The 12,563-nt window shown below is 36.4% G+C and overlaps 1 protein-coding gene and 1 pseudogene across 3 annotated transcripts; one reads left to right on the top strand and one right to left on the bottom strand.

Moving 5' to 3' along the window:
* The first annotated feature begins 1,237 nt into the window (after positions 1–1,237).
* LOC143555845 (polyadenylate-binding protein RBP45-like) lies at positions 1,238–5,576 on the top strand. Of its 2 annotated transcripts, none has more exons than XM_077045326.1 (7): positions 1,238–1,700; positions 2,662–3,136; positions 4,584–4,639; positions 4,721–4,851; positions 4,922–5,018; positions 5,106–5,297; positions 5,394–5,576. In XM_077045326.1, the coding sequence occupies exons 1-7, from the start codon at positions 1,341–1,343 to the stop codon at positions 5,394–5,396; spliced, it is 1,314 nt and encodes a 437-aa protein (XP_076901441.1). In that variant the 5' UTR covers positions 1,238–1,340; the 3' UTR covers positions 5,397–5,576. The 2 variants fall into 2 exon arrangements, with proteins under 2 accessions (XP_076901441.1, XP_076901440.1); XM_077045325.1 differs by having other exon boundaries at positions 5,106–5,305; positions 5,404–5,576.
* A 1,507-nt stretch (positions 5,577–7,083) lies between these two features.
* LOC143555844 (DEAD-box ATP-dependent RNA helicase 32-like) lies at positions 7,084–11,854 on the bottom strand (annotated as a pseudogene). Its single transcript, XR_013139268.1, has 8 exons — positions 11,389–11,854; positions 9,853–10,124; positions 9,422–9,752; positions 9,144–9,335; positions 8,899–9,054; positions 7,876–8,287; positions 7,593–7,753; positions 7,084–7,499 (listed from the first exon to the last, which is right to left on the bottom strand). The product of XR_013139268.1 is annotated as a DEAD-box ATP-dependent RNA helicase 32-like (transcript).
* Between the last annotated feature and the right edge of the window lie 709 nt (positions 11,855–12,563).

Below are 12,563 nucleotides of genomic sequence, written 5' to 3'. Positions count from 1 at the left end.
GTTGCAAAAAAAAAAAAACCCGAACCCTGAACCGAATAAAAAAACCCCATAATCGGTTTTTTTTATATCTGAGTTTTTACTACCCAAACCTTCACTCGACCGTACTCGTAAGGTGTGAATAAGGTATGCATTTTAATACCAAAACCTGTACTTGGAACCAGACCCGATTCGTACCCACTAATACCTGAAAATCAGAACCAGGTTTTTTTGATACCCAAGACCAAGTATTTCAAATACCCGAGATATACATAAAAAATTACCTGAAAATTACCACAAAAATACCCTAAAAAGGTGTAGTCCCCTAACAAAAACTCAATCTATATAAAAAAAAGACCCAAAAAACATGAATATATGGCTTTTTTAATACCGGAAATAGGGTATTAAAATACCTGATTCTATATCTGAACCGAACCCGTTTCATAGGGTATGATTTCTAGAGACGATACATGGAACTGATCAGTATTACCAGTATTTGAAAAACCCGATTTGTGCATATGAAGACTAGAGGTGCACAAATCGGGTTTTCCAAATACAAGGTTTCGGGTATGGAGCCGGGTTCGGGTATGACTGGGTATTGGAAAATCGGGTATTGGCAATACCCAAGTCGGGTTCAGGTCCAAATATTGTCTCTAAAAACCAAACCCGATGCATCGGGTTCGTGTCGGATATAGTTACGGCTATTCTAAAACCAGGTATCTGAATATCCTATTTTCGGGTATTAAGAAAACCCTATTTTTGGGTTTTTTTCCTGGGTATTTTTGGGTATATATCTGATTTCTTAAGAGGTTGCACTTTTTAGGGGGATTTTCGGGTATTTTTAAGGTACTTTTCGGATATAGATCGGGTATTTGAAAAACCCGGTTTCGGATATTTTAAAAACCCGGTTTTGAGTATTGGAGTAACCCTGTTCCGGGTATGGAACCGGTTCTGATTTTCGGGTATTACCGGGTATAAATCAGGTCCGGTTCCGGGTACGAGTTTTGGTACTGAAATGCATACTCTATCAGTACCCTACAGGTAGGGTCGGATATAGATTCGAGTATTAAAAACCCGGATATTAAAAAACCTGGTTCCAGCTATTTTTTCAGGTCCGGTTCAGGATTCAGGTTTTTTTTGCAACTCCAATGAAAACTATTATAAAAAAGGATATAACTTATGGGCTTCGAGGTTTCTTGTCATCAGCCCATAATAATCAGCCCTATAAAACCTACTCAAGTCGGACAAAAATATCCTCTGGCACTAATCAACCCTATCTTCAAATAGGGTCTATACGATCCATCCTAGGGATCTTATCAATCAATCAAACCCTAACCTTAACCTCTACCTTAGGGTTTCTATCCATGATGCAACCAGGCAACGGCATGGTCCCACCACAACTAGCTCAGATGCAGCCGCCGCCGCAGCAACAGCAGCAGCAGTACCAGCAACCGCCGCAGTGGATGATGCAGCCACCGCATCAACAACAGCGGCAGCAGCCACTGCCGCCGCATATGTGGGCTCAGCAGCATCAGGCGCCGTCGGCGGCGTCTCAGCAACAGCAAGCCGCGCTGCAGATGATACAAGCTGCGGCGGCTCAGCAGCAGCAGCAGCAGTATGGTGGTGGTCAGGCGAGTGAAGAGATCCGGTCTTTGTGGATTGGGGATTTGCAGTATTGGATGGATGAGACTTATGTTACTAATTGTTTTTTTAATACTGGAGAGGTATTGTTATTATTATTATTATTATTATTATTATTATGTTATTTGTAACCCTAACTTAATGTTATGTTTATTGTAACCCTGACTTATTATGACAGTTTGGGGTTGTGTATGAAATTGAAACAATCGGTTCGAGACCGAGAAAACTGAACTGAAATAACCGAACTTTGATAAAAACCGACTGTTTGGTTTTATTTTTTTTTAAAAGTTGAACTTTTGTTTTGTTACGGTTTTGTATGTAATTAAAATTAAAAGTTTAAAGCTATTATTTTTTTATAATGTTAATTTTGATTATAATTTTTAATAATTTATAAGTATTTTTAACCCTGACTTTTTATGACAGTTAGGGGTTGTGCATGAAATCGAAACAGTTGATTTGAGGCAGAGAAAACTGAACTGAAATAATCGAACCCGGATAAAAACTTTCTGTTTGGTTTTATCTTATCATAAAAATTGAGCTTTTGGTTGGTTATGGTTTTACATGCAAAGTGTTTGGTTTTATGTTTTTGTAAAAACTAAAAATTTGTTTTGTTTAAGTTTTGAATGTAATTAAAACCAATTAAGGATTTTTTTTTTATTTTAATTTTGATTAAAGTTTTAATAATTTGTAAGAATTTGTTAAATAGTGTACCTTTATATTTTAGCCCAATTGTATAATAATCAATTAAGTTTTTATTTACGAAAAAGATTTTTGGTAGGAATTTATTATTTTGTGCCAATTTTATTGCCCCAAAAGTTCAAGCCTAAATGGCAAAACAGAAAAGGTAGATCTGAACTCAAACCGAATTGAATGATGTTTAAAACTTAGAAAACCTAAATTTTGGTTTTTGGTTTGGTTTGAGCCCGAAACTGACTCAAACTGACCTTATGCACACTTATTGTCATATTTATTGTAACCCTAACTTGACTTTATGTTTTATTTAGCTCTTTAAAGATTTGAATTTTAGTCTAATATTGTTTTCAGGTAGCTTCAGTGAAAATTATCAGAAACAAGCAAAGTGGACAGCCTGAGGGATATGGTTTTATTGAGTTCAGGAGTCGTGCTGGTGCAGAAAATGCATTGCAGACCTTTAATGGAACTATAATGCCGTCAACCGAGCAGAATTTCAGGCTCAACTGGGCTACATTTGGCGCAGGGGAGAAGCGCAATGGCGATACTCCTGATTACACAATCTTTGTTGGTGATCTTGCTGCAGACGTTACGGACTACTTACTGCAAGAAACATTCAAAAATGTGTATCCATCTGTGAAAGGAGCAAAAGTTGTTACTGATAGAGCAACTGGACGGACCAAGGGATATGGCTTTGTTAGATTTGGAGATGAGAGTGAACAAATTCGTGCCATGGCTGAAATGAATGGTGTTCTTTGTTCTTCCAGGCCAATGAGAATCGGCCCTGCTGCTACTAAGGCTGGTTCAGGTGGCGGTGGCATGCAAAAAGGTACGTTTTTGAACTTCTTAAATGTTGTCACTCTTCGTGAAATTACTCTTAAATGATTGCTTTTGCTTGATTAAATTTATGTTAGACTTTCTCTCTTTTAGATGAAGTTGTTTTGTTTTTGATTCTTTCTGTTATGCACTTGTATGTTACGTCGTATGTTTCTTGGGGATACTATAAATTTTAGTCATTTCATTCCAGCAGTTAGTTACAAGGCAGTATTTTTAACAATGTAAAAGTATGCATAAAAACTTATAAAAGCTCATGTTGTCTCAAAAGCAGGACCCAGAGAGGCTCTTATTTTTGGGTGCCTGGAACCGATTTCAGCTGAAATGATTCTACTTAATCGCAGTGGCCTGGTTTAGGTCAGTGGTTATGTTTATGTAATGAGCTTCTTTCCTTATTACGGTTCCTTTTCCGTTTCGTTTTCTACATTCAGCTTAGCTTTTCCTTTCAATTCCTTTTATTTTCTACTTCTATATTTGGTTACCAGTATTAAAGTACACAGTTTTTTACTTTTCTGTAGTTGCGTTTCTTTCTTTCCTATTTGGTGTTTATACAGTTCTTAGAACCAAGTATTTTCTTTTTCTCACATTATGTCATATTCTTTATGTGATAATGGCATTTTATTTCATCTTATATTTGGGCGTATCAAGTCTAAAAGCTTCTTTGAAGTATAGGTCATCTTTCAGTACCAATTTAACCTTTTTTTAAGTTCTTTGTTTTTGGTGGCTTGATGGAAATATACTATGTTATCTACAGTGAGTTTGGGTGCGAAGTTGTACTTTCATCGAGTCTTAGATCATCCACTTTAGACTTCAAAAATTGATATTAACAAGTTGGTTTTGTGCCTATGTCTTGTCTGTGTGATTACTTTTTTGTCAAACGGTGTGTTGAATTACTAGTGTATGTTTTGTCTTGAAAGTAACTTTTAACCGATTTAGAGGGTGGTTAGGGATAAACTCTATCATGGAAAGAATTACAGGCTTCTTGAAGATGCACATGTTTATCTGCTATCATGTTTAATATGGAAGTACTTTTTGTTATAATGTCAGTGTGTCAGGCCTGTTCATGAGTCCTTTAAAACCGCGTGTGTAGATTACTAATGTAGGATAGTTCTGCTTATCCTCTAAATTTTGTTATATTCGAGTATATGGCTTTAGTTTTTTACTTGATCTTTGACTATCTTAATATCTTTAAGCTAAGTCACAGATGCTTCTGGTTAATGAGGTTGCTTTCTAAGACATGTTTTTATTACCTTTTGGTTGTATTTTTATACGTTTGCGTTATTGTTTCTATAGTATTTGCAATGTGTAGTTCCGTAAGAACCTAGAGTGTGCTTTCTACTCAAGATAGTGCTATAAAGTTTATATGGTTGCATTTGTGTTGAAAAGTTTAGGTTTTTTAGGCACTTCTGAGAAAAAAGTTCTGACATTTTTAGCATGTGCAGCTTCTTACCAGAGTGCTGAAGCCAATCAGGGAGAGAGTGATCCTAACAATACAACTGTGGGTATTGTTGTGTCTATTCTTTTGACAGATCTTGTTGGGTTATATTCCACATCTTTAACAAACAAATTATGATCGCAGATATTTGTTGGTGGGTTGGATCCAAGTGTTTCTGATGCAGCCTTGAGGCAAGTGTTTGGCCAATTTGGTGAACTTGTTCATGTGAAGATACCTATGGGCAAACGTTGTGGGTTTGTTCAGTTTGCTACCAGGTAAATCATTAATATTCTTCGTGTTTTTATGTTTGTTGTACTTACCATTTTATGTTCTCTTGTGTTATAGGCAATCTGCAGAGCAAGCTTTGTCGCATTTGAATGGGACAGAGTTAGGAGGTCAGAGTGTACGCCTTTCATGGGGCCGTAGTCCTTCCAGCAAACAGGTTTGACTTTTGAGTTTAATTATCAGTTTTAAAAAATTTAACCTATAGTTGGTGGTGTTTGTATTTGACTCGTGGATTTGTTTGCAGGGACAACCCGAACAAGGCCAGTATGGTGGTGGCAGCGGTGGTGGTGGTTATTATGGTTATGGACAGGGATATGAGGCTGCAGCGGCGGCTTATGGGTATGCTCCACCTGCTCAGGATCCAAATGCTTATTATGGGGTCTATGCAGGAGCAGGCGGGTACGGTGGTTATCAGCAACAACCACAGCAGCAGCAGGTAAACCTGTCTTGATGTTTGTTTTTTAAATTATCTCTATGGGGTTTGTTATGCAGTGGTTGAAAATTGATTTGGTTTTGTTTTGTTTTGCTGCAGTGATGTGGAGAGTTGTGTGACAAAGTGGGTCTGTAGTATAGAGTTTGATGATATGCTAAACAGGGGAACCTGCTGACATTTTTATTATTATTGTTCTTGGTCTTTTGTTTGTTTGTTTGAAGATACTTTGTTGAGAATGTTGGAAAGCCTAGTGTGCTTTGTAAGTGATTGTGTTTTTTACTATTTTTTTATGGTATTTGGCTTTGTCATGGTTAGAGTATGCATATTTGCTTTCTTTCGGGTATTTGTCTTGACATGTATGTCACATTCTTATATGTGCATGTAGACGTGCACAAATCGGGTATTTAAAAAACCCGGAAACGGGTAGGAACCGGTTCCGGGTATGGTCAACAAAAGTCAAACCAGGTTCGGTTCCGGAACCGGTTCCGGGTATAGTCGGGTATTTGACCGGGTTTTGACCAGTTCCGGGTCGGGTTTTGACCGGTTCCTCCGGGTTTTTTTCGGGTTTTTGACCGGTTCCTCCGGGTTTTTTCCACCGGTTCCGGGTCGGTTCCGGTTCCGGAACCGGCTCCGAGGAGAAATCCTATACCCGGTCAGGAACCGGTTCCGGGTATGGGTTAGAACCGGTTCCGGGTCGGTTCCACCGGTTCGGTTCCGGAACCGGTTATTTTGTGCACGTCTATAACCGGTTCCGGGTATGGGTTAGAACCGGTTCCGGGTCGGTTCCACCGGTTCGGTTCCGGAACCGGTTATTTTGTGCACGTCTATGTGCATGCGCCTTTGCGGTTCGTATATGCCATAAAAGTCTCAAGTATAGTCTAATCTAGCCGGCGGACTCACTCTTTTTAGCCGTTGATTTAACTCGATGAAACTATAATTTGAAAAATGTTATGTTTTGGCCTTTTAACTTGAAATCCATCTGTTAAATGTTTTGGCGTTAAAGAATTTGTTGGATGTATATCTTTATGAGGAAGTTCAATCAAAGTAAATAAAATCTCTTAAAACTACTTATCGTCATTACCTTCGCTATACAGCACCTGACCACACTATAATGGTGGCGAGGTGGTGCCATTGCGGTGCTGCCACTGGTAGGTGGAGTAGGAGATTTGAAACCCTCTTATAATTACCATTAACATTCATACAAGTGCTTAAATTCATTTGGTAGATTACAATTTTTTTTCCAGATTTTAAATCCACCAAATTTCAATTTTTTTGACAAATTCAGGCTCTTAAAAAAAATTTGCAAACCAAGCGCACATTAGTGTTTACTGTGGCTTGTGAGGTGGTAACATGGATACTATACCTTTGACATCTTTAAGATAAAATTCAACCTAAATGAACTCATGTTACTTATGATACATACATGTTTTGCAACAAAGTCGATTATGCCTGCGTGTAGAGATATGACCACCGAATTATTCTTACAACAAAATGCAGCATCAACACGGGTAGATGTTACTTAGTGAAGCAGCCAAAATCAACACGGGTAGATGTTTTGTACCCAAGGTGGCAGTGGAGAAATAAATCGTCTTGGGTTATTTCTACCAACACAACACACCTGTCACTTGGCTTGTGTCATATTTCTCAAGATGGTTAACATTTCCTAGCTTTAAATGCTTCTCAACAGTTGCATAAGTAATCTTCCAAAGTCATCCCACATAATATATGCTTAAAAACTTGCTGAGCAATGTAACTAAGTTTTGATCATACTTTTCATGACAAATTCATTTGTAAAATGCGACTCATCAATAAAAAATATTACAAAGTAAACCATTCAGATTGCAAAACTTAGATCATCAGATCAAACAGATATAAATATCAAAACTCACGAGTTCATAGAACTCAACAACTTGAGAGCAAGCTCCTCTTGTTCCGCTATAGAGATTTCATCAGTGTTCAAAGCCGCCTTATCTTTCGTTTCACCATCACTATCATCACTATCAAAGTACACCTTTGACCTTTTGACTTTCTCAACGTCACCATCGTCTTCGTCGTCGTCATCTTCTTCCTCTTCTTCATTTCTCGCTCTCTTATACTTCTCTTTCTCCTTTATTCTCTTTTCTTTACGCCTTTTACGATCAAGAAGTTTGTCTTCTTTGTCTCGTGTTTTCATTTCTTCCCTCAATTCTGCAAACCTCTCCATCACTGCAAAAGTAAATTCAAATAAAAACAAGTCACATATCATTTTCATACATAATGTCTTATTTATTATTAGAATAACTATGTTGTTATGATTACCTTTATGTTTATCAAGAAGCGCAGAGTCGGTGGTGCTGACATCAGCTAATCTTGCAAGCGGTGGCAGTGTGTTACCTTCTTCATCAAATACCACACGGGTTCCCACGGGCCGATGAACATTAATTTTCAGCTTCTTTTTCTTAAGAACCCTAGTTGTAGGCCTTCGCAAAAAAAGTCGAAAAAAAAGTATCAAAATATTGCAATCTAATTATCAATTTGAATATAACAATATATATACATATATATATATATATACATATATATATTATATACGGTTACATACAACATATCATCGGCTGCAGTTGCTTTTACTTCATCACCCTCTGTTACTTCCTTGGTATGAAGTAAATCAAGCGTGTCTTCATCTTCTGATTCAAGTAAATCATTACTTTCTTTTGGTGTTATAAAATCTTTCTTTGTGGGAACTTGGGGAACTGAAACAGGCTCTTCAGGGGTATTTTTGTCAATGTTTTTGCGGTCAAGGTAGCGGAGTTTCGGGGTCATAGGCAGACCTAATGAGGCTGAAAATTCATCGATGGGAAGCTTTGTCACATCAAAGATTTCTTTATCTTTCTGTTTAAAATTGATTTCACATATGTTTTAAAGGCCCGTTCGGCCAAAGGCTGCAGGTCTGTGTATTTGGCTAGCAGAGAAGCTAGTAAACCAGAAACTGATTGCAATCGTTTTGTGTTTGGCTGCAACACGTTAAAATTACAACATTAAATACACAAGATAACTTTCAAATAACACAAAAAATGAAAACGGCTAGGCTTGTAAACGAACCGAACATCCAGCGAGCAGATTGGGATCAGTTAAACAAACGTGAACATGACAAGTTCGTTCATTTAAGTTTGTGAACGTTTCGTTTATTTACGATAGTTATAATCATTTATTTACGTTCATTTATATTCTTTTATTAAGTTCGCTTGTTTATACATTCATTTATACTTTTTAGGCTCGTCACAGCTTTGTCTAGTTTTATGAAATTAAAATATCACACATTACACTTCAATCTAGTTTATTAATATTATAGGCCCAGTGTTCATGTTTTCGCTCTTCTATGTTCAGTTATGTTCGTTCGTTTGCTCTTTTATGACATTAACAAACGAACATAAACGAACACAAACACACTCATTTTCTTATTGAACGAACATGAAAAAAACTCATTCCTTTAACTGCTACTGTTCGATCGTTTGTTCAGTTAAAGTTAAACAAACGAACACGAACATATTGTGTTCATGTTCGCTAGGTTCCTTTGCAAGCCTAAAAACTACAATAACAAGGTAACAACAATAGTAATTATTACCTTGTCAACTTGAACGGGTATCTTTTTCTCTTGTAGTCTCTCGAGCATTTTCATCTCAGAAGGCGCGAGAAACAAAACAGACCGCCCTATAGATTCATAACGGGCCGTGCGACCGACTCTATGTATGTAACTTGCCACGTCGTCAGGACAATCCACCTGAGAAGAGAGAAACAAATCAGTTATGACCCATTACCCAGCCAGCCCGACCCACCCGTTTTGTCACAAGTAACAGAGTTTTAAGTCACTTGAACAACCCAATCAACCCCCTTGTTAAAATCAAGTCCCCTTGAAGACACGTCAGTTGAAAAAAGAACCGATCTTTGTTCAACAAACTGTTGCAATATGAACATTCTTTTTACTTGTTTCATCCTTCCATGTAAACACTTTAACGGGATGCCAGGTCGCAGTTTCTTGAATGCTTCATGTACAAACCTCACCTATCAAAACGAGCTCCAAATTAAAACCAACATAAAAAATCCGCCAAGAATCTTATGAAAGATAAACAAAAACATAAAAAAGCTACCTGCTTGCACGTAGAAAGAAAAACAATAATTCTTGAATTCAAATGTGCCTTTATAAAACTCCATAACATGTCTAGCTTTTGGTCAAGAGGAACAAGTATGACTTTTTGTTGCAGACGGTTTGGTGTAGCAGCTATCGATTCTTCATCAACAGCAATATATTCAGGGTCTTTTAAACTGAGTCTTGCAAGATCTTTAACCGATTTCGTTTGTGTCGCAGAGAAAAGTAATGTTTGTCTATGTTTCGGAAGTTGTGAAATAATTGCATTTACTTCTTTCTTAAAACCCGCATCAAGAATTCGATCAGCTTCATCAAGTACCAAAACCTGTTGACTGGCATGAAACATATACCAAAATCAGTGAACTGGTAACAAGAGTGTTAAAAATATTATCTTGATTGGAAAAATGTTTTGTTCGACAAATAAATTATGACTGTAGCTGTGAACAATCAAAATTTGGAGTTGTGTCCATATGTTTGAGAAGCCGTCCGGGTGTACAAATCAATATATTCATCCGGTTCACATGATCCTTTTCTTCATCGTATTCATGTCCACCGATTAACAAACCAGCACTGAATCCATGGTGTTTTCCAACTGCTTTCAGTACAGTAAAAAACTGGTCTGCTAATTCTCTAGTTGGAGACATGATAATGCTACCGACTCCGTCTTCTAGACCCCATCTAGCTTTGTATAACTTCTTCAAAACCTATAAATTAACAAGTTTTTAAAATCACGAAACATGATATTAACTTGCGTCCAAAGGATTGAAATTACAATAGATATTACATGGGTATATGATCTAAGGGTGCGCATAAAACCGAAAAAACTGATCCGAAACTGAAGAAACCAAACCTATATAACCTAGCCAAAACAAAAACCGAAAGTTCGGTTTTGGTTTTGCATGTAATTAGAACCGAAAAAATCAAACTGATACAACCAAACAGAAACAAAACCAACGGTTTGGTTTATCTTTTTGCAAAAAACGAACTTAAAAATTTTCACTTTTATTATAAATTTTAAGTTATTTATAATAATTTAGTATATAGTTTAGCCCAAATGAATAATAATCAAATAAAATTAACCAATAATAAAATTTTGACCGAAATTAATTATCTGTGACCAACTCGTTTTTTGGCCCAAAACTTTCAAACCCGAATGGCAAAACTGAACACTGAACCCAACTGAAAACCGAAACAGAACCGGTTTTAAAAAAATCAAAAACCAAAATATCAGTTTTTGGTTTGGTATTAGCCTAAAATCGAACCGAACAAACCCGTGCACACCCCTATTATGATTTTAGTGTACAAAGTTAATATTATTTCCATTATGAATACAATAAATTAGCCTAAGTTTCTAAATAAGTGCAGTGATAACACAAACAGTTTCAACTAACTATCATTAAGCAGCTAATAGAGCACAAAGTGTTGTTAGTGAACCGTTCATGAAAAACTTCATTTCCTTAATAAAAAAACACCGACACAAAATTTCGAAACATAAACAAAGCTCTCTTTGGTTTGGTTTGTTTACAGCCCTAAACAGCATAAATTTCTAAAAAAATGCAGCAACAACAAATACCATACTATCATCAACACAACACTCCAATCAACTCACCGGAATAATAAAAGCAAGTGTCTTTCCACACAAAACCATACTATCATCAACGAAGCTCTTTGAATACTAGTCATATCTTAATACTAAAATATTAAGTTCCGTTCAGTTCGGTTTTAGTTACACAAAAAACCGAAACTGAACCAAAAGCTCAGTTTTTACAAAAACATCAAACCAAACAGTCGGTTTTAGCTACACACAGAACCTAAATTGGACCAAAAGTTCATTTTGTGAAAACATAAAACCAAACAGTCGTAATTTTCGGTTTCGGATCAGTTTTTAGCAGTTAACAATTAACAATTAAGAAGCTAACAGGGCACAAATATCATACTATCATCAACACAACACTCCAATCAACTTACCGGAATAATAAAAGCAAGTGTCTTTCCAGAACCGGTTTTCGCCGCACCGAGAATATCCCTTCCGCAAAGCGAATGCGGCAACGAGGCTCTTTGAATATTAGTCATATCTTTATACCCAGATTGCCTCAACCCACCTTTCAAATTCTTCGATATCGGCAGCTGCTGGAACTTGGTACAACCAGCGTACTCGGAATAAGTATTATCATCAATTCGGCCCACCGGAGACTTGGCGGGCAACGGCGGCAGTGATAATGGGTTCGAACCCGATTCGGGTTTGCCGAATTGGATCCATTTGTTGAGTAATTCGATTTCTTGAAGCTCAGATTGACGGCCTTGGATGCGTACTTGCTTGGATTTGGGTTTCTTCATTGGTGGTGTTAGGGTTTTGGGCAGAGGTTGAAGATATGGTAGTCAGCTAGGGTTTATGGGTTGTACGGTTTCTTCCTGCTAAATAAATAGATGATATAATAATAATATTAACTAGTGTGTTTTTGCTCGGTAACGGGTTTGAGTTTTTAAATGTTGATACGGAAACACATCATAACGATTAAAAAATGTTTATCTAATTATAAAAAAAACTTGGTAGGTTTTGATTTGGCTCATTACGATATCGATGTTGTAGTGTAATCACTATATAGTTTACAATAACAAAAATATATTCGATTGCGAATACAATTTAGTTTTAAGCATAACTTGTGTACTTTATTGTGAATACACCTTTGTTTTAATGGCGCTGTATATTTGAAATAAACATATCATAATGACATACTAAAGAATCTAAAAATACTTTGTATGGTGGTTATTAAAAAATATCGGTAACTTAAATATACATATATAATAACAAATTAGGAACAAATAAAACCATGAATACTTTAGGGTGGGCAAAATTAAACAAAGTTTAGCAAAAGAGAATGATTGGGATCAAATTAAAATAGTTTAGAACTTTGAGGGGGCTAATTTGAAAGAACTTAAAAATTGAAAGACTAAAATCTAAACAAAGCTAGCTCGAGCTCGGTTCGTTAACTTTATCGAGCTAAAAAAACAAGCTCGAGTTCGGTTCATTTATTTTTATTTATTTTTGTTAAAGATATTGATATATAAATTACAAAATATATTTTTTAATAATAGTTTGTACAAATAACGGGAGAAATTATAACATTATATGTTTTATTTTT

Source organism: Bidens hawaiensis, unplaced genomic scaffold, assembly GCF_021521415.1.
Source record: "Bidens hawaiensis isolate Kalapana, Puna unplaced genomic scaffold, B.hawaiensis_p1.1 tig00018400_1, whole genome shotgun sequence".
Classification (NCBI taxonomy): domain Eukaryota; kingdom Viridiplantae; phylum Streptophyta; class Magnoliopsida; order Asterales; family Asteraceae; genus Bidens; species Bidens hawaiensis.
The sequence above is the reverse complement of the archived record's forward strand: the minus strand, read 5'-3'. Positions and strand labels throughout refer to the sequence as shown.